Raw genomic sequence first — 27,099 nt, 5'->3', positions numbered from 1 at the left:
CGTCCCCGGAGAAAAGTGCTCGAGGAAAAGAAGACGTGAAAGAAAAAAAAGAAGAAAAAAAAACAAGGCTATTAAAATCGAAATAATTAACAGATCGGAAAAAAATTGAAGTTTACGTATTTATATATATATATATAAATATATAAATAAATATATATATGTCGTGTAAATATAATGACATATATACACTCTTGCTTTTGTAAAATTGACTATATTGTCTCGGAGAAACGCCTGATCTGCTCTGACGCTTGTATACACACGGTCGTCAATAGCAAAAAGAGAAAGAAAAAAGACGAGAAAGGACGATTACGAAGGTGTCTCAAAGCGGTGATTAAAAAGTGATTAAATGAAATTCCGTTGGTACGATTTATTTGGACGAAAAGGTGTATTTAAACGTTGCTCGATTATTACGAAAAGCTGATTATTGGGTGGACGAACGAAATAATTCATTTCCAAATAACGATGCTCCCTGAGGATGTGAATAAGCAATAACTCGATAAAACCTTGTTTTTATACGTGCTTGGAAATTGTTTGATTCGTTGAATAAAATGAGGCACGATACCGCGCATACGAGCGATGATTGAAAATAAATTGAATTTTCGACTGGTCCATAAAACAGTACGACGCTGAAGTTTACAACGTTGGAGTCCAACGAAATGAACGAAAAAAACGTTTGTAATAGACCAATTTTTTATTTCACGAATCGTTGGTGCAGCTTGCAAAACTACGAATCGCTGCGAATCGCAAATTTGGCAGAGAACAAAATAGGAGAATTACTGGAATTATTGGAGAGTTTTTTTCGATCGTTTCGTTGGACTCCAACGTTGGAAACTTCAGGGTCATAAACAGTTAGCGTGTTCTCAATATAGTGTCGTACAAAAAGTACAAAAGTCTTGAAACATTAATCGGAAAGTTGGTCATTTATTGAGCGAGTTCGAATAATCGTTGTCGTTCGTTGTCTTTTTTCTTTTCTTTTTGTCATTATCTCCGACGAGGAGGGGGGGGGGGGGGGGGGGGGAAGAAAGAATGTGATCGTTTTCGCGTATTCCACGTTCCGCGAGAGGGCAGAGGTACAGAAATAGTTATTGTTTTTCAACGACGACGCGCGGTGTGTCCGTGCCGAGAGATCGATGTTGCGAGAGCAAAAAAGTGGAAAAAAAATATGAAAAAAAAAAAATGGACCCTCGCTCAACAAGTGCATTCAGCGTTCTCCGGTGTAATTTAATACAATAAATACTCGTTATCTCATACTCTAATATAATATATAATATGCGTGTGCGCGTGTGTTTATTTATATAAAACTCGAAAAACACTTCCGGGAACGTGTCGTAACGGATGATGTTATTTTTGTTTTTATTTACCGAAGCCGGGATAGCCCGCGCGCCCCGCACCGTCGTATCGTTATTCGTAGAGTTTTCTTCCTCATCGCTTGCGTTCTTTCTACAATTCGAGTGGTGGATTATCTCGTTAGTATTTGATTAAATCTCAATAGCGATTATAAGTTGGTCACTTGCGATTCAGAAGAGTGCTTTGTAACATTCGTAAAAATCCGATTAAATATATCACTATTTGCATCGATGATTTTCAATCTCGGACGTGTGCGAGCATATATTTAGATAAACAATGGCAATGTTGATCCGTTACGTCGAACCGCGGGCGCTTTCGAGCTTAGTCTCAATTAAATATTTTCCATATACGGAAATGAAAACTCTCTGAGAGTCCACTGAATGCACGGGTTGCTTCTTCATGCATTTTTTTGTTGTTTTTTTTTTTCTTTGTTTCTCTATTTTATCCTTATTTTTCATTATTTTGTGTTTTTTATTTTTTATTTTTTTTTTCTTTTCTCGTTTTTCTTTATTTCCGGCGCGGGACTATTCTCGCTTATCAACGCTCATAGAAATATTCCCTTTCTCGTTTTCCTCTTGGCATATATTTGAAGACACTTTCGAACGAAATCTCCGCGGAGTTAACGGTAATGATTATTCTAATAACGAGCGAAATTCACTCATTTTGTTCGTTTAATCATTTTTTTCTTCTTGCTCTATTATTCGTTTTTGTCGAATCAATGATCAGCCGCGATACGGTCCTCGCCCGTTCGCGCGCGAGTTTCTCAACTTTTATAGATATAGTCTCTATCTCTTTTTCTCTCGTTCGCATTTGACACACGTTTTTATTAACAAAGTCTCCACGGAGTTAACAGCAATGATTATTCGCATAGCAGTGCGTTAAATTAATATTAATGGAACATACAAACACGCGTATATACATATATAAATATACATGTGTGCGTGAGCGTTTTGTTTTACCGTGAAAAAACGACTTCACGATCCACCGTTCTCGATGACTTCTCGTCTCTTCTCTCGTTTAACCTCTACGATCGTACGGTGAACGAAAAGAAGGGGGGGGGGGGGAAACAAAAAAGAATCACGCGTCGTCGCTGTCTCGCGTTCTCGACGACGATGGGACGAGCGAATTGCAAAAAAAAAAAAGAAAAAAAAAGTTATACAAGTTAAAAAAAAAAAATTAGTCGATCGCCCCAATCGATGGGTTCGAAACGAGAAAAAAAAAACGTCGCAGCGATCGTCCCTCTGTCGACGAAAATACGCGGGACACGACGACGAGACGACTCGTGGACAGTAGATTCGAGGCGAGTGTTTGAAAAAAAAAAAAAAAAAAAGAAAAAAATAATTGTCTTCGGACATCGATCGAAACGGTGGATTGCCATTATTCGCGCGAGATTTCCATCACGAACTGGAAACGCGGCACTCTGGTCACGAGGAAAGCTGCATGCAATGAAAAAAAAAAAAAAATATATAAAAAATAAAAGCTTTCCTGCGCTGTCCAAAGGGCGTTGCTAATTCGTTGACGTTCGGGTTTTCGTTTGTTTTTTCGCTTTCGTAACTTGTTTTTTTTACCACGTACGATCCGTCATTGTGGTGCTCGTTGGCGCGATCGACACTGCCACCGATGCTCCACTCGCACTCGTGTTTATTTTTCTCTCCGCACCTGGCGCTGCCGCTCCCGAAAAAGGACTTGAACGCTTTTTCATTTCTGTGGGGAAAAATACAAAGTACTTTTAGTCCCCTGAACACCGCGATGGTTTTAGCAGTCGTTTTTCTGTGGCTACTGGAAAAACGATGGAAATTATTGAAAAAAGGGCGAAATACGAAGAAAACGAGGAGACGAAGGGTCGTTGGAAGCTCGCATCAAGGCCACAAGAAAGGTAAGCAGAGAGAAAGCGTTCACACAGCGTTAGAGAAGCAACAACAACGACCAAGTAGATGCAAACATAACCTAGCAACTTTACATACCGGAAATGAGAAGCAGCAATTTGCGTTTAGCGCCCCAGGCAGTAATGCCTATTTCGCAAAGATCCTTTTCCGTGAGGGTCGGGAACGTCGCCAAATCAACTTCGTGAGCGACGAAAAGACCTGATAAAGTTTTTTCCCGCGTTACGAAAGATTGTCACGGAATATGGCGTTATTTATATTCAAGCAAAGCGTTTATTCGCAATGAGCAATGGATACAGTGCGTTTTAACGGTTAAACGAAGCGGGAAGCAACGAATGATGATTCAACGCTATTAAAAATGCCGAAAAATTAGTACTCACGTATATACTTCTCGAGATTCACACTCGTGAGCATCGTCGCAAGTTCGTTATAGTTCTCGGACGTGATTTTTTCAAGCTGAGACGATGGCGTGTGCTCGAGATAATTAGACGTCATTCCTATCGGCGTCGCTTCTTTGCTCGTGTTCATGCTGAAATTGAACGGCTTGTAACCGACCGGTGTTAACTCGTCGTCCCATAATTCGGAGGTATCCGCAAGATGTTTCTGCAAATACATATTTTTATTATATCGAATTATGAGTTCAATACCAAAGACCGAATCGACTTGAAAACAAGCTGCTTGATCAATCTTTACGATTTTGACATTGAAAAATGGCAAAGACGATGCTGAACATTCGTCCGTTACCTCTTTTGTAATAAATAAATAAATTGGCTAAATGTTTAATCGTTCGAAAGGATGAATTACCTTATCTTGTTCATTGGTTTCGGTAATCGGGGGCATTGACTCGCTCAAACCATAACCCGACCAGGTAGAGTTCGGTACTCGGTATTCGTTGGCTTTGGGTCTATTTTGGACAGCTTTGACCGCCATGATTCTTTTTTGATCGTAGTCGTACGAGGAGAGGTTGCTCTGTGCTGCCATCTCGAGGATTTTTTTTTCGCAACCAGGTGCGCGGCGATCGCCGACGCCGATGTCGGAGAGCATAATGTTTTTTTCCATCATCCCGAAATCCATGTTTTCGGAGGGATTTACAGGAGAAATATTGCGCGGACTGGCAGTCGAACTCGAGAGCGAGCTCGAGGCGCTGCTCAGCGAAGAGTCCGCGCTCCCTCCTTTGCTATCGTACTGTAAATTCCCGTTCCAATTTCTCATACCACCGTAGTTTCTCATCGCGGCCAAATGCTGTTGCAATTGTCCTATACCGAGTAAATTTTGTGCAGTTAAATTTTGGTGTTGAGGCATCGACGGATTCGGCTGCATCATTTGGCCCGCCACTCCTGTCTGCAAATGATTCATCTGCTGATACGGATAATTGTGCGGTAACGGAAGCGGCGAGAACAAAGACGAGGGTAACGTCCAATGCGGCGAAAGTCCCAACGGATTCGGCGAGTGCGACATCGGCGACATGCAGAAAGCCGAATTTTGCGTGTTTATCGATAAAATGTTCGAAAAATTATCGGCTAGTTCCAACAAACTCGCGTTACCTGTTCTCGTTCGATTTTTAACAAAAAACAAACAAACAAAACGAAAATAAAATCAAATTATCATCGCCTCGGTCGTGAAAATCATTGACTAAATCATTTCTCCAATCACCCGTTATTTCCGTGTCCGACGCAAAATCAAAAATAAATAAATTAACAAAACGTTTTTTCTCGTATTAAACAATTTTGTTAACCAAGAAATTTGGAAAAACTGTCGAACGTGAACGCGCGTGAGTTTCTTTAATTCGTCTTTTTATTGTGCAACCGAGAACGAATGTTCGCTGTAATCGATTGGTCTTCAGAGCACTCGATACCGGTTTTTCAATCGAGCGTTCTCTTGTCATCGGCATATCGCAAAAACTCGGATTTTCTTCGCGACTCGACTCAACATTGTTGTCGAGCATTTGAGCTTTATCCGAGACCAATCGATGCACTTGAAATCATTCGAGAGCCTCGCGACAAAGACTCGGACGTGATTGGTTCTCCGTAAACATAAATTTTTCAACGTAATCGTGTGCAGCGAGCAATGAAACTAACCACCGTTGCTCGCGTTGTTGTTTCCTTGGAACACGTTTTCAGCGTTCGGGATGTGGTAAGTCTCCGGTATTTCGGCGTGCACTCTCGGCTCATCCAGACCCAAAAGTCTCCTTCTCGCCTCGTAAATGTTGCTTGCGTTCCGCTCGATTCCCTTGATTATTACCGAGAGCGTAGGCTGGTTCGGTTTGGGTCGTACGTTTATGAAAACGTCGAGAGTCTGCATCAGCTGCGATACGCTGTCGGTGGCGACGCTCGGCGTCGTGTTCTCCGGCAAATCAAACATCAGGACGAGAGGCAACGAGCCCTGAGAAAGTGAAAAATCATGTTTTCTTCGGTTTGATCAAAAAAATGTATTTTTTCGATCGAAACTTGGCAAGTTCTTCGTTTTTTTGTAACGAAGAAAATGCTCCATGAGGAAGTTGCGTTCGGTGAATATTTGATCAACGAAAGCCCGAAAACGAGAAAAAGTTTCGCAAAAATCCGCAGCGAAGTTGTTCCACCGAGAACTTTGACTGTTGCTCGAAAAAATGAGATTCAAACGCCGAAACTCGTGGAATTTCAAAGTATTTTTATTTGAGTGAAAACGAATAGGCAGCGAACTGTTGATTGGCTTTTTCAGCCCTGACCCAGTGGCGGATCGTGCGCGGGGAGAACTATAAGCAGTGTTTATGTTTCAGGGCTCGCACGTACTGCGGAACGACTCGGCCGTCCGACCTCGAACGGAATAAACTTCGTATACCGTGACTTTGACTCTGTGCGGCGGATTTCATCGATAATAAATTTACTTGTGAAAGAAAGGAAAGAGGAGAGCTCGAAAAATCGATTTCTCGCTCTCGTCGAAAAAAAAATGGTGTCCCCGTGACACGAAGCTCGTTCAGTTTCACCTGCAGCTTCGTTCGAAAGTGTTTTATTCAAAATAAAGTGAAAAATTTATTGAAAAAGTGATTCTAATTACTTTCGCGATCGATTTCGAGGAAAATACGAACTCCCCGAGGATTTTTATACTCGATCTCGTCCCGAGTGTCTTGCGAATGGAAAACAACGAATCCGCCGTATTCGAACGCGCACGCGGTGTATCGATGCACTTGACCCCAAGCTCGAGCACAGCCATGACTTCAATTTGCGGCATGATCGATCATCATTTCCACGAGGAATCGTCGCAGCGCGAAACGATAAGAAAGTGGAAGCCCGGAGCTCGACGTGCTCTGCGATTATCAATTCCTTGCGACTCGCCAGCGCGGCGGACGGTTTTCTCGCACTTTTATTCCTCGCTCACCCCTTTTTTCTGCCTAACTTTTTTACCATTCTTATCGTCGAGGGCACAACGTTTCTCGAACTCGACGTTAACTTTCGCCTCGATTATCTCCGGAAGCAAATTATTCTTCGCCCTGTCCGTGAAACCTGACGAATCGTAGCGCCAAAAATAGCTCCCGCCGGAGGATTTTCTCCCGAGATTTCTGCACGACGGAACCGCACTCGTTCCGGTTTTTAACCCCGATTACCGAACGGACGTCAAGTTATTCGTCGACTCTCGTCGGACGTTCAACACAACAGTTGAAGGCAAAAAACTGTCGACCTCCCAGCGGATTAATTCGACTCGAATGGCTGGTGCATAATGTCGATAATTATAATGGTATTTTACCGGTATTCAAAGACTTACGACTAATTGCTGACGTGCCAGATAGACGTTGCGAATAGCGCCTGTAATGATGACGTTGCTTTTCTTCAGACTCGGAATATAAGGATCGCCGGCGTCGGGAAACATTATTTGCGTGGCAGTCCGTTGCATAATCATCTTGAGATTCGAGTTCTGCTTGCCCAGCACGATGCTGTGGTGCTGCGGCGAGATCTCCATCGACATTTGCACTTGAATCTGGTTCTGCAGTTTAATTACAATGGATTTATCCAAATTTCGATAACTCGGTAGCACAAAATTTTACTTTTCTCATCTCCTTCTCAACCGAACTTGAGGAACTTTCGTTATAAAGTAAAGAAAAGGTAATTGGGGTAAAAAACGAGTGTTCCAGGTTTTACATCGACGAGCGTTCTTTTCCTCTCGCTCTCTTAAGGTGCTCGTTGAGTATTTTTTTTCTTTTTTGACTTTTTCTCAGATCTTTGTTCTCCAATTTCCAGATGACGCTGAAGTTTGCAACGTTGGAATCCAACGAAATGATAAAAAAAACTCTCCAATAATTCTAGTAATTCTCCAATTTCATTCCCCGTCGAATTTGCAATTTGTATTATTTCAACCTGCACCGATACTTCGGGAAATAAACAAATTGGTGAATTACAAATGTTTTTTTTTCCTTCATATCGTTGGACTGCAACGTTGCAAACTTCAGTGTCGTATTTCCAGTCGAATACTCACCGCGAGGTGGTCGCACATGTAATGAATGAGCAGCAGCGTCGCGTCCTTAGCTTTGCTCACTTCCCACTCGCAGCCTTTGACGACGACGAGAGTCGCGTGGAGCTTCGGTTGCGTTCGAAACATCACTTGGACGTTGTACTTCTCCTGAATCTTGACGACGTACGGCGAAGTTAAGTCCGGCGTGGATTGAGTCGACCCCATTATCGGCAGTTCGAAAGTAAACACCAAAGGCGTGAGGTTCTGCGAAGCAAATGCGTTTTCGGATTCACTCAACTGCGACTCGACGAGCTCCGAGGCTCGGAATAAAGTAAAATTTCACGAAGTTAAAGAAGTTTTTGAAAAGGCTGATTTTTCTGAGAAGCTTTCGCGGCGATTTTTATACTCGGAATGCAACCGACGAAGTGCTGCAAGAAAAACGTCCCTCCACTCACCCTGACTCGAGCTCTGGCTCGTTCCACACCTTCCATCTCACCAGCGATGGACACTTGGTTGCTCTTCTCCTGGTGGTTGCTTCGGTTGCTGTCCGGGAAGTGGATGTGACATCCGGTCTCCTCCATCACGCGTTTTATCGTCAGACCACCCTTGCCGATGATGTGCGAGTGGTCGGTGTAACTCACGTCCAACTTCATCGTGACTCTATTGTTTTGCTGGGTTAAAAACAAAATTTGAATGATCTGACGTTTCGGTTTGCGAGCGACACGAAGCTGGGAAGGAGGAGCTGGGGGTTTTTCTCGAATGCAAAGAATATTTCCGTTACGTTGAAGCTTGCAAGGTTGGACTCCAACGAAATGGTGTAAAAAAAGGCTCCAATCGCATTCCAGTAATTCTTCAATTTAGTTTCCTGCTCAATTTACAATTCGTCGTTTTTCAAGCCGCACCGATAATTCGCGAAATAAAAAATTGGTGAATTTCAAATGTTGCTTTCGTTCGTCCAACGTTGCAAACTTCGGCGTCGTCAATCTCCGAAAAGTTTAAAAAACATTTATTTATTATCAGCGATAGGCAAGTTCAATTACGATTTTCCTCAACTTACACGAGCGTTCAAAATCTGCATAATTTTCTCTCTAGCCGCTCGAACGTCATCGGGTCGACCTGCAACCTTTATGTGAGGATCTGTAAGAACGAGAAGAGAATAACTATTAAAATGGAGCATGAGTTTCCACTCCTTTTTATAATCGGTGGGAAAAAATCGATCGACAAGCCCATTTGGGTGATTGCGATCGACGTCGATGTAAATTTCCTATTCTTGGTATTGTGGCAATATAACTAACGAACATTTTTGCCGTTATCCCCCAGGGTGTCTAACGACCTGAAAAGTCATGAAAATTCTTAAATGTCATGAAATTACACTCGGACCTGAAAAAACCATTAAATGTCATGAAAAATTACCAAACAACCTGATTTTTTAAGATCTCTGCAACGCTCATTGTCATTGTCGATTTTTTGGTTTTCTTCAACATGATTTCAAAATTCGCGGGGTGGCGACAATGTCTGGTTCGTCAATACTCATCATCGATATAAAAACGAATATCGAATGAATAGTTTGTAAGAAAAAAAAGATTCTTTATTTCAAAATAAAATATCATTTCTTTGTTATTTTTATTGAATTTTTTTATAATTAAAAGATGAATAAAAAGTATCAGAACCATAAGAAAAGTCATGAAAAATTCCTGTTCCTTCACTTAAAAAGCCTTAAAAGTCATGAAATTTCTGTTCTGGTCAAAATTAGACACCCTGTCCCCGGATCATCCGTCGAAGATTTATCGTTCCGAGGTGTCCAAATTCCACGTTTGTTTCGTGCATCTAAATCCTTATCAGGATTACCCGGAACACAAACTTTCGACATTGTTTTTCAAACTTTTTCGAGCTGACGTTTCCTGGGTAGAGTTTGCCTCGAATTTCACGCTTCACTTGTCCGGAACATTTTCGATCAAGTTTTCGGGGCATATTATCATTTTTGACTAATACTTTTCTGTCACCGAATTTCATATTTCCCGACAGGTTTTACCTTGGAGTTGATGAAAAATGAAACTCGATCGTTCTCCGATCGTATCTTCAAGCTACAATTTGAAGAATAATGAAAAAAACGTAATAATAGTGAACGTACGGCGCATCGGATCGCAGCCAAGTTTTAATCGTTGGACTGAAGACCTTAATAGATAATGGGTTGGAGGAGATATGAGCTACGATTGTGCTTCTCTCTCGGTTTGGTTAGGCGTAACTTGGACGGCGTGGAAATTGCCAGAAGGTCGCGAAAGCGCGGCGAGTGTCCGGCGTCGTGACGATGACGACGTCGACGTCAACGACGACGAGTACGAATGTTTCCGGAGCGACGATGTTTGTCGAGTCAGGCGCCGAGATTTACAGCTCGTGTGAATTTCCACACAACCGAGTTCGTCTCCCTGCATAAAAATTCTTTCGTTTTACCGAGACCGGAATAGAGTCCAAAAAAACGGCCTCCTCGGCGAGCGATCCGGCTCGGGAAACCGGCGCGAATGCTCGCGAGCCTCTTTCGACAGAGGCCAAAACAACGGAAACCTAAACGCACGCGAAATTAGAAGGCTCAACTGAGAATAGGTCGAAGCGTTCTTCCTATCGGGGAAATAAGGTGGAAAAAACTGGAGAAGAACGACCGAAATTCTCACTTGAGCAATAACTTTGGAAATTTGCCTCCAAACTTCCAACCAACCGCAGCGATTAATCCGAGAGAGAGAGAGAGAGACGGAAAATAAAAAACGATTTCGAGCGCGAGGCTGTGTTCCGAGAAGCCTCTCGAGGAAAATCAGATTTTTTCTGTTCCATCGACGAGAACGATGCTCGCCACTATTATTCACGCTTATATCAGGATTCCGGTTATTTGCTGATAAATAATCACGAAAATGTGGCGGGGAGGAGTGGTTTTTCGTGACTCATTGAATGGGGGGCTGAGGAAATTTAAACTAGAGAAACTGAAATGAAAAAAACTTGAAATAATGTCGCTCTGAGGAAACTTTGCTGCTTTTCGAAGATTCGATAAAAAAGCACCCTCTGAAAAAATAGTCGTGGCCCTCGATCGACGAGACGATTTTTCCATACGCTTTCTCACAAGTGTGCGCGTCGGTATTTCTGCAGTCACGATCTTCGTGGTCAAGGCCCCTCTCCGATAAAAATAGTCTCTTTGCATATCGAATTTGCGAGGAATCGTTTCACTCCTCGCAAATTCAGGAGTCGTTCCAGCAAAAATGGCCTCAAAAAACTGAAGACGCTAAAAAAGTTGTGCAGACATTGAGGAAACATTATGCCGCAAGTCTATAAATAAAAACGTCTTTTTTCTTCAAATATTTTATTCGTTTTTTCTTTCTTTTTATGTCAACGGAGAAGGATTCTGTTCGACACGAGGTGCTCGGGCCGTGATAAAAATTACGAAAGCGATTGGATCAGTAGACTCCTCTCGCCTCGTTTATCTCTCTTGCGAGAGAGAAAGAGAAAGAGAGCGATACGAGTAAGCAAGAAACGGTAATGCAAGATCAAGTGAAATATAAATATTTTTTTCCATTAAGACACACACGCGAGTGCGCTAACGAGCGGAGATCGTACGATGTTTATGCGCAAAGGTCGGGGCCAAGTAAACGAGCAGGCTTCTCATAAACTGAGCAAACGCAATCTTCCACTAAGGATGGTCAGGGATCAGGCTTATTCGAAACGAGAGATTCTTTAAAATCCATCCGCCCCTTGAAGAAGCCTATTCGACGACGAGAAGCCTCGATTTTTCTCAAAATCTATGACGCTGAAGTTTCCAACGTTGGAGTCCAACGAAATGATCGAAAAGAACTCTCCAATAATTCCAGTAATTCTCCTATTTTGTTCCCTCCCAAATTTCCGATTCGTAGTATTTCAAGCTGCACCAACGATTCGTGAAATAAAAAATTGGTGAATTACAAACGTTTTTTTCGTTCATTTCGTTGGACACCAACGTTGGAAACTTCAGCGTCGTCAAAATCTCATTTCTCTGAGGAACAAATAGTGAAGAGAAAATCGAAATCCCACCCTGGATATTGTTCGATCTCGACGAAAGATCGTCGCACTTCAACAGCCATTCAAACTCCAGCGATCCTCGTGCAAAGACACGAAGCAGCGAGCCCTGATACTCCGTACCCGAATTGCGCAAAGAGAGACAACGATTGCGCGTTGAAGTGGCAAATGTTGCTGGTGATTTCGATAAGGCGAGATAAACAAGAGAAAGGAGAAAAGTCGAGATCAATCGGATGGAATTAAACCGCGGACGACTCGCGACCGAATGATTGATTGTTGCTTAGAAAATGACGGCGCCTGTTTGATAAATTATCGACAATGATGGGGAGCGGACGATGGGAACGTTAATTCAGTGCTCCTTAACGAGTGACCACCGCACTCGAATGCTGTCGCGCCCAATCGAACGGAAGTCAAGAGTGTTGACCCGGTGGAAATGAAGCTTCCGTAATAGCTCGCGCCTCGTAATTTTCCTTCGAGATGATAAGTTTGAGATACTCGCCCGCCGGCTCGTAGAAATGCGTTTTGTCACAGAGGCGAAAAAATCTTTTTTATTCGAGGGGGGGGAAATCGTACGAACTCGGCGATTCGGCTGAAAATTCGCAAATTTTCGTTCCAAATTAGTGCCAACGGGGAGTTGAGAGATCCGTGCAAAAATTCTGACGCTTCCGGGGTCGAGCGGGGGAACAAACGAGTCGCATAGGCGCCGCGCGCGAATTGCGCATTTTTATAACAATAAATTAGAATCATGCCGATAATTCGTTTCGACCGACGTTTACGCACCTCGCGAACAGCCACAGAAATGAGCCTCGCAACGAGATGAAACGATGGGAGAAAAAAACAGCTGCTCGCATATGAATCACCGAAAAAAATTCCACGCGACATCGAGCCACGACTCTCGATACAAATGCGACGGAATTTTTCGTCCGACACAACCCGCTCGTATTCCACTCCCGGCAATTAACACTTTTCGGTTATTATCGAAGCCTCGTAACGATTATCGAATTTTCCTCGTTACGCAACGTCGATTTTGCTTCCCAAACTCGTGTCTTTCGTTTGCGGAGAAAAAAACATCGAATCCGGTTTCCACGGGTGTCGGCTACGTTCACCGTTTTTCCGTCTTTCTCACTCTTTTATTTGAACTTTATTCATTATTTCGATGAATGAATTGCGTTTGAGAAAACACTGGGAAGGAAGAGCCGAAACTAATTGTCCACGAGTGAGGATACTTTCCATTTTCCGAGCAACGCTTCCTCCGAATCCGGCATTATTCCAGGCGCCATTCCCGTCGCGACGGAAAAATTTGAGCGGGTCTCTATTTTTCCATCGGACTTTCCCGCTTTCGCAGGCCCGGCCTATCGCGCTCTCGTTCTCTTTCTCAACATCTCGCGCTATATCCAGAGTTCGTTTCTCATTTATTTGAACGCGGAGAGCGTTCGAGCGGATCATTAAAACGTGATGAAAACGAGTCGTCACGCTTCGACGGGGCCATAACTCGATGAACAAATGATCGGGGAACGCGAGCCGCAATTATGTATGGGAAACGTAATGAGTTTCGTCAATATTTTGACGCTCGAGTGCGGTCCGCCTCACATCCTCGTAGATCGACGTTTCGGAGGCCCGAAACTGAGGATTTTTAAGTGAACGATCCGAGCATCGTTATCGTGACGAAAGGATGGTGAACCGCTGTGAAATAGCGGTTCACAATAGACTGAAATTGTTCTTTCGAACGCTATTATCGGCGTCGAGACGCCTCGGCTTTTTCAAGGCTCGCGTCATCGAAGAAGCAGTTCGAGTCGTGATCGGCCCCACGATTCGGCAGCACTTTTCCTTCGATTCAAATAAAAAGCAACTTCAATACGAATTTGACTCGATATCTGCGAGGGACTAAAGTCGAAAACTCGCGCACCTGTCGCGCGGTGAGCCTGATTGACAACGTTTCACATGCACAAGTATACAGTGGTAAGGCGAGCCATCTTTTTCACGAGTCACCCTCATTACCGCTCGCGCGGATATACTTTCGAGCGAGTGCTGTGGGAGTAGTTTTTACGAGGGGGGGAAATAAAAATGAGAGTTTAATAAAAACTTGGATTACTCACCCTTCTTCGTCTTGGCTCCGATCTTTAATCGCGATGGCCACGTTACGAAGGTGCTTGTCTCGTCCATTACCTGAAAACGTCAAATTTCACGTAGAGAATCGATCCTCGGTGTACAATTAGGTTCTCCTAATTTATCGTTAACGAGAGTAGGGTGAGGTGCGGGTACAATTAAAAACGCGAGCTCGCAGGTACTCGCTTAGGAAAGAAACGAAAAAACGCAGACCGATTCGAATGGTCTGCTTCGGAAGTGATAATAACGCGCTCCGAAAATAGTCTCGGAGTGTTCCAACAGGTGTAACGTCATTGACAACGCGAGGCTGTTGAAAAAGACGATCTTTTCCCACGTTCGTCGAGAATATTTCCAAACGCACCGTCAATTATTTTTGGTTCTACTAGAATGACCTCGATCCAGTGGAGGTTTTTTTATTGGAAGCGAAGCCTTCGAATGAAAATTGAGCCGGTCCATCCGCATTGGAAATTCGCGACGTGATCTCCGAGTTAAAAAAATATATTTCCATTCTCGCGCATATCGAAACAGCGATCGCGGATAACGATATTCGAACGCAAACGTTAACCGAATTCGTTTGAAAAATGGTGTATAAAATTTCGTCGGCAGCGCGCGAGACTCGTTGCAGACTCATTTGCAAGGGCTTTCGATGGGAAAAAGTATGGGAAGACTGCGAAAAAGCGTGCGTTCGTTCTTCCTCGAGATAAAAATTCTTCACAATTTTTCATTTCCTCGTTTCCCCGGCAGATTTACAGACACGAGAGCTCGCAATTGACAATCCCGAGGATAAACGCGTTCCGCAAATTACCGAATTCGCCGAGAGCGAAATACGAGGAAAAAGTTATCCCGCTCGTCGCATTAGCAAACTTTATCGTGACCGCGGGCACAACGTCGTCGTCCGAATTGAGGAGCGAACTGTGTCCAATCTTCGGAGCCCTCCCGCGTTGTGCCAAAGCGCGCATGTTGCTGGAATTTATGCAGAATAAAAATGCTGTACATAAAATGAATAAACGAAACGGAGCGAAAAAAGTGCGAGCACGAGCGTTACATAAAAGATGCGATAAATCGTACGACGCGTCTGTGTCTCCGTGTTCGCGCAGGCTGCCCGTGAGCGCGCTATCGCTCGTACTTGAACATATCGGTGGGAACGCGCGCCAAGCATCGGCGAGACTCGTATTGAGAAATAAGGAAAGAATGGTCTTTCGGTGGGACACAACGAAAGCCAAGAGTTTTATTCCGTTCGAAAAAACACCGAAAGGGAGCCGCGAAACGAGCGATTTTGCAGGAAAAAAAACAGTTTTCGGAGACTGTCGTGCTCACTGCTCTCTTATCTTCGTATAATCTTGGATCAATATTACAAAATGACTGCGGAGGCGATAAAAGAATTTGTCAAAATTCATCTTATCATAAAATCATTTACCACAGTCATTTTTTATATATTTTCCTGAGTCGGGACGTTTCTTCAGATTTTTCTCGATCCGGAATCGAGACGCACTGAGAATTTTCGTCGTCACTCGCTCTTATCCGTTGCGTGTGAATTTCGATCGCGAATTTGAGCGTTTCCTGCCTTGGTGCGCGATGACGTTGACCCCCGATGCCCGAAGATTCGAGCTTTCGATCGACGATTTCGATCCGGGGCTCGCGCACTTTCCGGAATGGTGAACCGAGCTCTTTCCGCTCGATGTCAATCGTCGGCCGCGTATTCCGCCTCGTATGGATTTGAATATCGGTGCATATGAGCATAGAGCATCGTTTGCCACGTTAACTCAATTCGACCATCGCTCACTTTCACTCCGGCTCGACATCGCCGTCTCTCTCGATTCGCGAATAAAAATAGCCACAAACTTCGCCCGTTCAACTCGTTTTAACGATTCATTTGGCTGTAAATATTCCGTAGAACTTCAAAGTCCGTTGGGGATCTGGAGGCTTTTAAATTCGATTGAAATTCCGCCTCGAAAATCGGCGTCGCGCGCTCCTCTCGCTATTTCCTAATCGACGCTCTTCCTCGTTCGCCAAAGTTCGCGAATGCAAACTCGTTTCGTAAAATTATTTGAAATTTCAATATTTCGCGGGACCGACGAGCTCGTCGGATCGCTCCGTCCACCAACGAAAATTTCTTTCCCGACACTCAATCTCTCTCTCTCTCTCTCTCGTGCGCGCTTGCGAACGATAATTTGACAAAAGTCTCTACGTGACTTTGCGATCGGACCGAACGGAGGGTTTTTAATCACTGAAAATCCGTTTTATCACTCCCGGCACATCCGGCTATTCGCAATATTTGTACTTCTTCTCCGTTCCTTATCTCAAACCGTGACTTTTCGTTTTTTAACGTTTCCACAACGACGAAAGGAAAACCGGAATTGAACGGTTTGTGTTTTCAAATAGTTTCGTTCGCCCCGAGTCTGCTTCTCATTTGCCGTGTTTTCGGTAGGAAAATTCCCGGCGACGAGCCGCCAAACTCAGCGAGAAAGGCTCCCTGTGATTGGAAATATTTGTGATCGATTGAGAGGAGAGTTGGTGGCGTGCCGCGACGGAATCGCTCGCTCGACTGACTGACTAATTCGAGATAATATGTATAACGGGTTGTGCTCGCGCGGCGGTAACCGCCTCCCACTCGACCCACCGCGTGTACTCAGACATTCACAAAAACAGCCGCGTTTCTATACCGACTACTCGCGTCTTTTTTCCTCCGCATTTCACCACTCGTACACAACGCTTTGCCAATGTTGTGTGAAACGGGAGTGACAAAATGTGATTCGATCGTTAAATTCCTAATCGAATGACACTTGGAATTATAAAATCAAATGTTCGAGACATTCGCCAGGTTTTTCTGGCCGCTGTCTCCGAACGTTCGTTCCACCGAACCGAAACAAATATTCTTTTATTCTAATTCCTTTCGAATTTAAATGAAACTCCAATAAATCAAAAGAATTTAGTGAGTGCAGAAAAGAAAGAAAAATAAGAAAATTCCGAAAAGAAGATCGTGCGGAAACCCCGTCGTCGTATTCGAGTGCGGATACTCTGGCTAAGTTCCACCTCCAAACTCCCGAAAACTCGATCTCGTTTCATCGATCGAATTCATTCCGTGTGACGTTCGTCGTGTCTTTATTTTCGAGGAACATTGTGCGTCGGAAGATTCCAAATATTGCATCGATTCGTCCCCCACTTCCTGGAACATTGGCACCTCTTTATTTCGAGAATAATAACGCGAACCGAGAGACAATAAGGCGCTCCGATGACGCTGTCTCGGATCAGCCTTCGAATGAGTGTCTCTACCGCAAAATTTAGTGTCTCGAGTGTCTTCGTTGTCCTCTAAAAGTCCATGCTTTTTCCTATTTTCATCGACCCTCGCAATTGGGACGCCGATGTTATTCGCTTCTGCGTCATAGTTTTGTTAGTCCTAGCAATTGTCGAACAATTGTGTTTGAGAGGCTGACACAGGCGATTCGGCCTGCTCAAATGATCTTTCAAATTCCACCGAATTATTCCGCTTCCTTCGTCATCCGACATTAGTTCATAGGATCTCACAAACTCGCGGCACTTTTATCTGTGTTGTGGAAATTATTCTGACGGGTCAACGACAGAGTTTCGGGAGCGAATAATTTGTTATTTTTTAACGGTTCTCTAGAATTGGTATTTCCATTGGGGGCATTCGAACCTTCCGATCGGAGGCGAGTGCGCTTTGCGATGTTGAAATTACGAAAGAGAAATCGGGGTTTTTGACTTTTGGAATATTAAAATTGAAGTGAAGGAATCTATTCGGAAAATAGCGACGATTTGAGGGCAAGCGGAAAAGGAGCGAATGGAGGAAAAGATGAATTTTATTCCAGTTCGAAGGATAGAAACTTTGAGAAGTCGGAGATTGCTCTGGGTGATAAATGGAGCTTTATTCGGAGGCTGGGAAAGGTGGGAGCGATAACGAGAGAAACGAGATTTGCGTTCCGCAGTAGATTTGCGTGTCGTTTGTCGTTGAAGTGAAAGGAAATACCGGGTAAACGAGGCTTACTCGAATCCACGCGTATTTTCAATGAAAAGCATACACCGGCCCCGATGCGTGGACCAAAACGTGTTTTTACTTTCCCGTAGAGAAAGTTCATTTTTTCGAATGAAAACTTGCGAGGGAATTGCTCGAAATGCGCAAAACGCGGTCGATCCTCGCACGAATAGGCCTCCGAGCGCGTCGAGGCTCGTGAACTTAATCGAAGATCCAAAGGTCCGCGACCGCGGAGCGAGGAGCGGGCCGAGCGGTCCAGAAAGCTCGGAAGATCGCGACGGAATTTCGATATTTATATCGGCGACGATTTCGTACGTGCGTAATTGTCCGCGAGGACATCGGCGTATATCGGCCAATGGAAGTTCGCTGCTAGGACGACATCGGGGTACACTGACTCGATCTAAAATTACACGTTATACACACGTCGCGTTAGACGGTGCAGTCCGAGTCAACTGTATCCTCGACTGTCTCGGTATTTCTAGATCTCCGGAATAGGAGAGTCCCAGCACGAGCCCCTTTTTTTCGCATCCGCACCGCATCGAGTTGTATATTTTCTCGTGCGAAAAGAGGCAGCGAAGCTCTCGGTAAATCGACAGGAAAAAGTGTGCTTTTCACTCGATTTATTTGTCACTTGTTTGCTCGACAAACGGACCCGAGCGAGCGACCGGAGACACTCGAATTATTCGAAAGACTTTCTTCCAGTGGCTCGAGCTTCCTCCGCACCGAGAGTGAGATAGCGAGAGCGAGATATTTATAGCGCGAGAGAATGGTGCCCTAGAGGAGAGCATAGCTGCGGCATTATATTCATAAAGTCATCGTACTTGATATAAATATAAAAAGTCATTTGACCCGAGCGGAAGAGTGGAGCTCGTATCGCCGGGAGAAGAATCCGTTGGGAAAATCTTTACTGTCAAAATTCGTCGCTATTTTTATTGGATTCGATCGATTCGTTAAACGCGACGAATGTTTTAGCGGAAACGTCTTTCGCGCGAGAATCTCCCGGTATTTTAGTCGTTGCGAACGAGTCCCCTCGGGAGCGCGCGAGTACTTTTTCCAGCGGCTCTTTAAATAGACTCCATTTCACCTGACCGAGATGAATCCTAAGCTCCGTTTAATCGCTACATCGAGCCCTCCTGTAATTTGTCTCGCGAGCCTTCCATCCTCTCGAGCATTTTTCTCTCCACCGAAGAATTTTCCTTTCCGATGACAAACTCGCGGCGCTGACGTCAAGTTTGTACTCGCGTCTGCGACGAGTTTCGCGCGACGCTAATTCAGTGACGAGGCCATTTGCACAGGTGTGAGACAACCTCCGATCATCGACGGTGATAATTCATCGCTCTCAAACCACCCGAAATATTCTCCTCCTCATTTTTATTCAATTTTCCTCTAACGCAAATTTCCTAGTCGAATCGTCGACTGGCTCAAGCTCGTCGCTCGACGCTATCGACGGGTTAACGAGTCTCTGTGGAGCGACGACGCCGATGACGAGGGCGATGATGTAACGCAGGAGTGTCCTAGGGTTACGAGACCGAAATAAACACCGACGAGATATCGCTTTTCAGCCTTTACTACGCTCCGAGATCATCGGATCCTGACGAATCCAAAAAAGCCCAAAAATCAAGGTCGCACCGTCGGGTTATACGCGAACCCTTAAACCTTTAATCTTCCTGGAAAATACGATCGACGTGTGAAAGTGCGACTTTATGGAGCCAGGAACAACGTTGCGAGTCCAGCGCTTAGGGTCGGGAGCCCGCTCTCGAGGTATCAAACTTCTCGCAATTGGTCACTCACCTTGTGGAAAAAAGTCGCAGCCGTTTCTCCAGATTCTCGATCACCTGGGCAGCAAATCATCGCGTCAAAAGATTTGTCAAATCATTTATTTCGGTCAATCATTCAAGCGTTATATCGGACTCCGGATAAACTTGATTACAGGAAGTTATTGTCATTTAGTTATCGTATGGACTCTCCAAATAATTCTTATCGAATTCGAATCGAATGAGGTGGAAATTGTGTCACTAAATTTATGTTTTGCAGCTTCGTCAAACGAATTCAACTTCACAAAGTCAATAAATCGCGCAGTAATTTTTTATCTTCTCAACGAAATCATACGAAATCAATTGAATTTTTATTGGAAATTGGAAAGAAAAAGAAACATGTTGGAATTTTATTAATTTGCATCGTCATAGACTCGTCCGAGCGGGGAATCGAATCGAAAATATCGATCGTTTACACGTGTAATGCTCACGCAGCACGATCAAACATAGCAAACAGTTGTGCGTGTCAATACAAAATATTGATTCTCATATCGCGCTTGACACGAAGAGACAAACCTCGCGTTCATATACATATACACTGGCTCGACCGAGAGGCAGTTTGACAGTTTACTAATAAGCATAATCTCGTTTACCAACACGGAGAAACAGGAGCGGTTGGAAGTTTTTTCGCGTCTACTATTTAAACGATTAAACGATGTCCATTCGCACGCGAAGTTTATCGCATTAAAACGCGATCGATTCGATCTCATTGATATCCAATTTTTTTCGAAGATTATGAAAATTGAGCGGGATCGGAAAAAAGGTTTCTTTGAAATTCAAAATAATCGACCGGTTGCCTGAACATTTTAAAGCTTCGAATAAAAAGTCTTTGGAGATTGGTGCATGAGTTTAGTTTTTTCAATTTCAAAAATTCTGATTAGAGCACTCATTTTTTCGTGAAGATTGGTCAAGCAATGAACTTTTTATTTTTTTCCGAAAGAGTCTCGGAAGCTTTTCGTATTTTGGAGGAAAAAGTTATCGTTTGATTAAGTTGTAATGCTGCAAGCGAACTCACCCATCAGCATGCTCTCCAATTTTCGACGATCGACGCGGAATCTCTCGTGATGCAAATCATCGAGACTGGCGAGCCCATGGAAAGCGACGAGATCGAGGAGCTCTTTACGGCTTTCGAAGCCCGATGCACCGGAAACGCTGGTTGTGTCGGTGCCTTCCGAAGTCTCGGACATCGTCTCAACCACAGTACGACGCTCGTACTGTGTCACTTCGTCCGGTCTCATCTTTAAGGGTTGTCGACGTGTCCAACAATCGACGAAATTATTGAAAATAAATTTTCACGTTCAGTATCCTGCAATTCGAAGCACAATGCAAATTAAGCAAACGAATATTGTGTGAAAAAGCTCTTAGTTCTTAAAAAATGACAAAGTAATTTTCACTCTTTTCGTCCACGTTCTTTCTCATCGTTGAATACGAGAAATAATGAAAATGATGAAAATTCGAGGGCGTTGCGATCGGAGTTCAAATCTTTTGGCGCTTCGTATCTCGCGACGAGGAATCGTACCACGGAAGTAAGATAAAAAATCTACCTGACCCGCGATGAAAACTTGTCCAAATTGTATATTTTTTTCGCGAATCGTTTACACCGCGCCAAGAGCATTCTTGCAGCTTATTTATCGTCGGCATGCAGTTTCGAGCAACATTTTCAAGAATGGAATTGAACGCGAGTGCTGATTCCCCGATGAAGCTTTCGCTTCCCTAGTTTGGCTCAGTTTTGTCGAAATATCAGCGAGACAAAAGTGGACAATAAAGTCCTAACGTTTCGAGGTACGAAAAATATTGTTAAATTATAAAATGATTGATGGCCCCGCATCATAAACTCGGTGTTCCTCAAACTACTCGGTGCGAGTGTGTCAGGAGTTGCGGGGCTTTAAGGAGACTCGAAGGACAATGGTACACCGACCCCGAACGTTTCGCGTCCTTCCAAACATTTAGCTCGCCCGAGTTCGCTCTAATTCGAATAAAGGAAAAGTAGAAAGCTGCTTTCCAAAGAGACCTCTTTCGGTGTGTTCGTTAATGATAACAAGTTTCGTAACTTCGTATACCGAAAAGAGGAAATAAAGGAAACAAAAGAGGAACAAAGTTTGACGAAAAACTGACGAAATTAGTATGAAAGTGCTCGAGAAAATGCAAACTCCGAAAGTCTCCGTTTGGAAACGAAAAGAAGCAGCCCAACATCGTTGGAACTTTGAATCGGGCAGAAAAAAGATTGATCGGAATTTCAACGTACCTCCGTTCACGAAGCCCGAAGTCGCCGCTCCTCTCGATCGATAATCGTGTCAAGATTAATCCCCGAGATTCGCTCGAATCGCGTCCTCGAAGACGCGTGCTCGAAAAAGAAACATTCGCGGGAGATCCCGAGCGGTGAGAATGAGCGAATTCTTGGAAAATTGCGTTGCAAAATTGTCCGAAATTCGGAAGTAAGGCTCGCGGCTGGGGGTATGTCCAATCGTGTCAAAGCGACAATCCGTTCTCCCACTCCGATTGTCCCCTGCCCCCTTAAGCGATATTCACCCTTTGGATACGTCGCTTGTTTTCACGAGAGGTTCTTGCCCGTAGAGAGAGAGACAAACTCGCTCGCAGAGCCTGCTTTTATTGGCGAAAGACGAAATATCGAGTTCGAGTGTGTAACGAGCAAATACGAGGAAAAAAATTGTCCCCGAGAGACACCTCGCGAAGGCGGATCTCTCACGGCATTAAGGACTCGCCCGAGGAAAGGAAGAAAGACGGAGACGGAGCGAGAGAACGGCCGAACCAGAGAAACAAAACAAGACGATCTTGATGGTCGAGACACGTGTCTACGAGGAAATTCCTCACCGTTTTGCACCAAACGGTGTCGACGGCCTCTTCGGCAAAACAATTCGGACTACGCGTCTTTTTTCAATCGCCATCTTCCCTCGCTCTCCTTCCCCCTCGAGCTCCTCTTTCGCTATCCTCGATTCGCGTGTGCTTCTCTGTATTCAAACTTTTCGAGTTTAGTCTTACTCGCAAATTTCTTACACTTTTATCGCATTTATTTATTTATTTACTTACTTTCATGAAATCGACAACTGTGCATTTCGATGCTTTCTACGCCGTTTTTCAATAACGCGCATTCGATCGAGCCTCGCTCGAACTCTCGTCCGATTTCTCAGCCCCGTGCGAACCTCGGTTGGAGTGATCCTTCAAGTTTCGAGACACAAAGTCGTTTATTTCATAGGTGATTGAAAGTCACCTTGTTTTCGCTACACGACAATAGAACAGGATTTACAACGATGTTTACCGGCGAGACACTTGCCACCGGCTCGTACGTTCCGCTCCGACGATTCCGGAGACTCAACGAATTTTCGAATTTCTCTCGAAAATTTGCGAGCTCCTCGGGGTTACGATGTAACCGAAATCACGGTCGAACGATAATCGAGTTTCGAGCGGTGTTGGATTTCATTTTCGAGTGCCTTTTGGAAGCGGTAATTCGTTTGATTCTTTTTTTTTTTTTTTTTTCTTCAACTTTCAAAACCAATGAAGTGAAATTCAATCTTTCGGGAGAATTCAAGAGCACGCGCGAATTTCGGTCCGTACGCCCATCCCGCTTTCGAGTTGGATCCGAAAATTTGATTGATTCCGTACAAGCGACCTCGCTTTTGTGGCTAAACAATAGAGCTAGATTTACAACGCTGTTTACCCATCGCCAAACTCGTCCCGTAGCCTCAGCAATTCTGTTTTCGAGTGATTTTCTAAAAGTCGGTGACTATCCGGGCAATTTAAAACTCGATTGGAGCACTGACTCGACAGAAATTCACTTTTACCGCTTACGGAAAATACACCCGAGCGAGGGCCATTCCTTTCGTGCGAAAACAAGAAGCATCAAATTAAAGAAAAAAGCGGCGAAAAAACTTGACGATCAACCGGAGAAGAGGCGATGCACGAAAGTTTGAATTACGAAGACGAAGTAACATTTTCCAGATCATTTGGATAAACATTTTATCGTTATTGACGAATTCTTCGTCCAACTGGCATTATTGAAAAATGATTTTAAGCGTTGAATAAAATTAACGAAGTTTTTTCAATTTAAACGACAAATTTATAAGCTCGAGGTCAATTGGAAGGAATTTTATCAAAATTAATGATAAACTCACCAAAAGCTGACAAAATTATGATGATGAATTGGTGTCAGTATGCAATTATTTTGGCATTATATTTCATGGATGGTTGCGATGAACGTTCGCAAAATGAGATACAAAAATAGTGAAACGTTTGAAACGAATTTTCGGATGCTTCTTTCTTATTGAGAGTAAAATTAAACGCAGAAGAAGAAATTCAGGACGAAAAAATGTGAGAAGCAAAAATTTACGAACCTTTTGTGTGATAACCGGTGTTACATCGATGCTCCAACGAAGGGAAAAAACGAACCAAGGAAGATTCGTTTGAATGGGATGAGGAAAAAAAGGGGCGTACGGGTCCACGTGGGTGTTAGATCGAGCGGCGATTTCCGAGTGAATTTTGAATGATTTCGAGTGGAAAAAGCGTTGATTCAAAATATAAAATATTCAATGTTGTGGAGAGCGGCCGTGGAATATAAACGCGCGCCAATTTTTCCACCCACCGTGGCCGTTGAGTAACGCCCGATTTCTTTCCTCGCGAAAAAATCACGCGATTTTTCCCGAGTACTTTCGATTTTTCCAATTTATATTGATTTTTTGTTTTATAAATAATAATAATTATTGTCATGCATTAATAAATAATAAATTAATTTGATCGTATGGGAGCAGAGAAAACAACGCCGTCGACTCTACGCCGATTTCGACGTTACTGAATCATTCGTCATGATCAACGAGCAACGAGAAGCACGCGGGATTCCCGAGCATCCCCGCACCTCACCTACACTATTGTCATCCACACTCGCTCGATTCCGTATATGCTCCCTCATACACTCTCACATCAGCCCATTTCTGCATGACGTCAGTTCGGACATTTTCCATAAATATTTCGAAATTTTTTTATTTTTTATTCATTTTATTGACTTATTTTTCAACGCGACGCTATTTCTCCTTGATTCGAATGCTGGTAATCGATCGATACGCTGAACTGTTTTCAAAGTAATGTTTTTCAAGATCTGTCGGAATATTTGTGAGAATCTAAAAAATTTGGAAATATCTAAATTCAAATCTCTCAACTTGTTTCAAAGATATAACGGTTAAGAAACTACAATTTTTTTGGGTAGCATTTGAAAACCTAATGATTTACCGGAGCTCTGTTAGTAAGTAAAGTGGACTGGAGAACCGGATGCGGCAAAATATTCAAATCAAGTACTGTTGAGCTTGACAATATCTGTGATAGATCGAATATTTTGTGACGATTTTGTTAAAGGAAATTCGTTCCCTCTGTTTTTGATCGTGCGAGGATCATTGTTTTTATATTCAGTTTGAAGAATTTTGTGATACGTTAATATCTTTGACGATGAAAACGCACTTGACTCTTCTCTTCGGTACGGTTGACGTTGGTGAGAGCAAAAGGCTCGGTCCCAGTCAAAACATAGCATATATTTTAATCTCGCGTACGCGACAAAGTTTGTCAAAAGTTAACCGATGTGAAATAAACAAAAATGTTGAACGATAGTCTTCCATGTATTGTCGCACAATTCCGGTGATATTAAAGATTATGAATGTTTTTAAATAAATGTACTATCAATTACAAAAACGACTGTTCTCTCGACTGTAGAGGTTATAACACGAATCAGTATATTTTCTAACCTCTCGTGCAATACGCGAGCTGGATGGAAAAAACTATTTTTTTTAATAATTAAATCCGTTCTTTGCCACTATTTCAACGATTTAGTATTTAAAATAATTTGACAATGCTGCAGACACTACGTGAACGCTCTCAGAAGCGTAAAAAACTACTCGCACAAACAGTAAGCGAACTTATTTACTATTTTTCCGTTGTACTGGTCAAACGTCAAATTCGTATCGAGCCGGGGTTCAAATTTTTTATTTTTCAAAATCCGAATCGTTTGTGGAAAAAACTTTGTCTCACTCAACAAATTTTTATTTTGTTCGGACCATTACTTCTCAATAGATATATGCCGTATTTTATCAAGGAGAATTCGAGATTTTTAGCTGTGAAAATTTTAGTTTGCAATGCAAGTAAAAGGTCAGCGTTGCATTTCAGAATTTTACGTTCATCTCCAGAAGCAAGATTATTCACTTCATTATCAAAGAACCGAAGATGAATATTATGTGTTGCCTCGGACTTTGCGGAGCGTGACATTATATTTCATTTCTTACCGAAGAAGTTTGAAGTGCTGCATCATTTTGGATTTTACAGTTGGGTGTGGCCAATGTCGATGAACTCCGACAAATCTTAGGCACTGATATCGACAGCGTTCAAAAAAAAAGAGCCGACGCAAGATCATCCAAAGCAGACGACGAAGCAAGAAATCCTAGAGAAGATAATGCTGATGAAATAGTTTACAAAGATTCATCGACGTTCTTAAAAGTAAGTGCCCACTCAAAAGTGAAGCAAAACTATCATCACAAAATTTATTATTTTTTCTATTCAGTCTCCGGCTACAAAGTTATATTAATTGAAAGAATCAGTTATTCATTTGAAAAAATGCCTCCATTATTAATTTTCTATTATTCAGTAAAGCATAGCTGATCGCATTTTATATTTTTCCAGGGAACTCAATCTTCAAATCCACACAATGACTACTGTCAGCATTTCATTGACACCGGTCAGAGACCGCAGAATTTTATAAGAGACGTGGGGCTGGCGGACAGATTCGAAGAATATCCAAAGCTCCGTGAATTGATTAAGTTAAAAGATGATTTGATATCGGAAACAGCAACTCCGCCAATGTATTTGAAGACAGATTTACTCAAGTACAATCTTAAAGAGCTCAATTGCAAATTCGATGTGATACTGATAGAGCCTCCGCTTGAAGAATATCAGAGAACTTGTGGAGCAACGAATTTGGAGTTGTGGAACTGGGATCAAATAATGGAGCTTGATATCGGTGAAATAGCTGCCAATCGAAGCTTCGTTTTTCTATGGTGTGGTAGCAGCGACGGACTTGACATGGGGCGTTTCTGTTTACGTAAATGGGGCTTCAGACGTTGCGAGGACATTTGCTGGATTCGTACCAATATCGACAATCCGGGACACAGCAAAAACCTCGACAGTAAAGCCGTTCTACAAAGAACGAAAGAGCACTGTCTCATGGGAATTAAAGGGACAGTCAGAAGATCGACCGACGGTGATTTTATACACGCTAATGTCGACATCGATCTTATTATATCGGAAGAACCTGAGTACGGCTCCATCGAAAAGCCAGTCGAAATATTCCATATCATCGAACATTTTTGTCTCGGCAGAAGAAGGTAATTCAGGAATGTTTTTACGAATGAAGGAAAAGAATAGAAAAAACTTACCTTTCCAGTATCCTTCGATATCATCAAAGTACTTACGAGAGTTGAATGCAGAACATTTTTGGTCAGAAATAAATGAT

General features: G+C 43.1%; 2 protein-coding genes and 1 long non-coding RNA gene across 6 annotated transcripts in view; 2 read left to right on the top strand and 1 right to left on the bottom strand.

Moving 5' to 3' along the window:
- Positions 1-27,099, top strand: part of Mettl14 (methyltransferase like 14) — a 30,724-nt gene that overhangs the window by 2,072 nt on the left and 1,553 nt on the right. The window contains exons 1-3 of one of the 2 annotated variants that reach the window (XM_043419897.1): positions 24,542-25,503; positions 25,917-26,087; positions 26,271-26,971. In XM_043419897.1, coding sequence (XP_043275832.1) covers positions 25,447-25,503; positions 25,917-26,087; positions 26,271-26,971 — 929 coding nt within the window. In that variant the 5' untranslated portion in view covers positions 24,542-25,446. Of the gene's footprint in view, positions 1-24,541; positions 25,504-25,916; positions 26,088-26,270; positions 26,972-27,099 lie in introns of those variants that run through there. The other variant, XM_043419896.1, reaches the window with a different exon arrangement.
- BicC (protein bicaudal C) lies at positions 818-24,085 on the bottom strand. Of its 3 annotated transcripts, none has more exons than XM_043419881.1 (13): positions 23,948-24,085; positions 20,614-20,904; positions 19,576-19,619; positions 13,784-13,853; positions 8,710-8,789; positions 8,108-8,323; positions 7,677-7,916; positions 6,969-7,187; positions 5,309-5,612; positions 4,035-4,774; positions 3,611-3,833; positions 3,312-3,431; positions 818-3,051 (listed from the first exon to the last, which is right to left on the bottom strand). In XM_043419881.1, exons 2-13 carry the CDS (start codon positions 20,834-20,836, stop codon positions 2,912-2,914), a joined length of 2,619 nt encoding a protein of 872 aa, XP_043275816.1. In that variant the 5' UTR covers positions 20,837-20,904; positions 23,948-24,085; the 3' UTR covers positions 818-2,911. The 3 variants fall into 3 exon arrangements, with proteins under 3 accessions (XP_043275816.1, XP_043275817.1, XP_043275818.1); XM_043419882.1 differs by lacking the exon at positions 23,948-24,085 and adding an exon at positions 21,844-21,971; XM_043419883.1 differs by lacking the exons at positions 19,576-19,619; positions 20,614-20,904; positions 23,948-24,085 and adding an exon at positions 15,211-16,315.
- LOC122411245 (uncharacterized) lies at positions 3,041-7,765 on the top strand. The gene is made up of 3 exons (XR_006261127.1): positions 3,041-3,223; positions 5,986-7,306; positions 7,665-7,765. It is a non-coding gene; the product is annotated as an uncharacterized lncRNA (long non-coding RNA).

This window comes from Venturia canescens, chromosome 5 (assembly GCF_019457755.1).
Source record: "Venturia canescens isolate UGA chromosome 5, ASM1945775v1, whole genome shotgun sequence".
In the NCBI taxonomy this organism is placed as follows: Eukaryota; Metazoa; Arthropoda; class Insecta; order Hymenoptera; family Ichneumonidae; genus Venturia; species Venturia canescens.
This window is presented reverse-complemented; position numbering and strand designations above follow the sequence as displayed.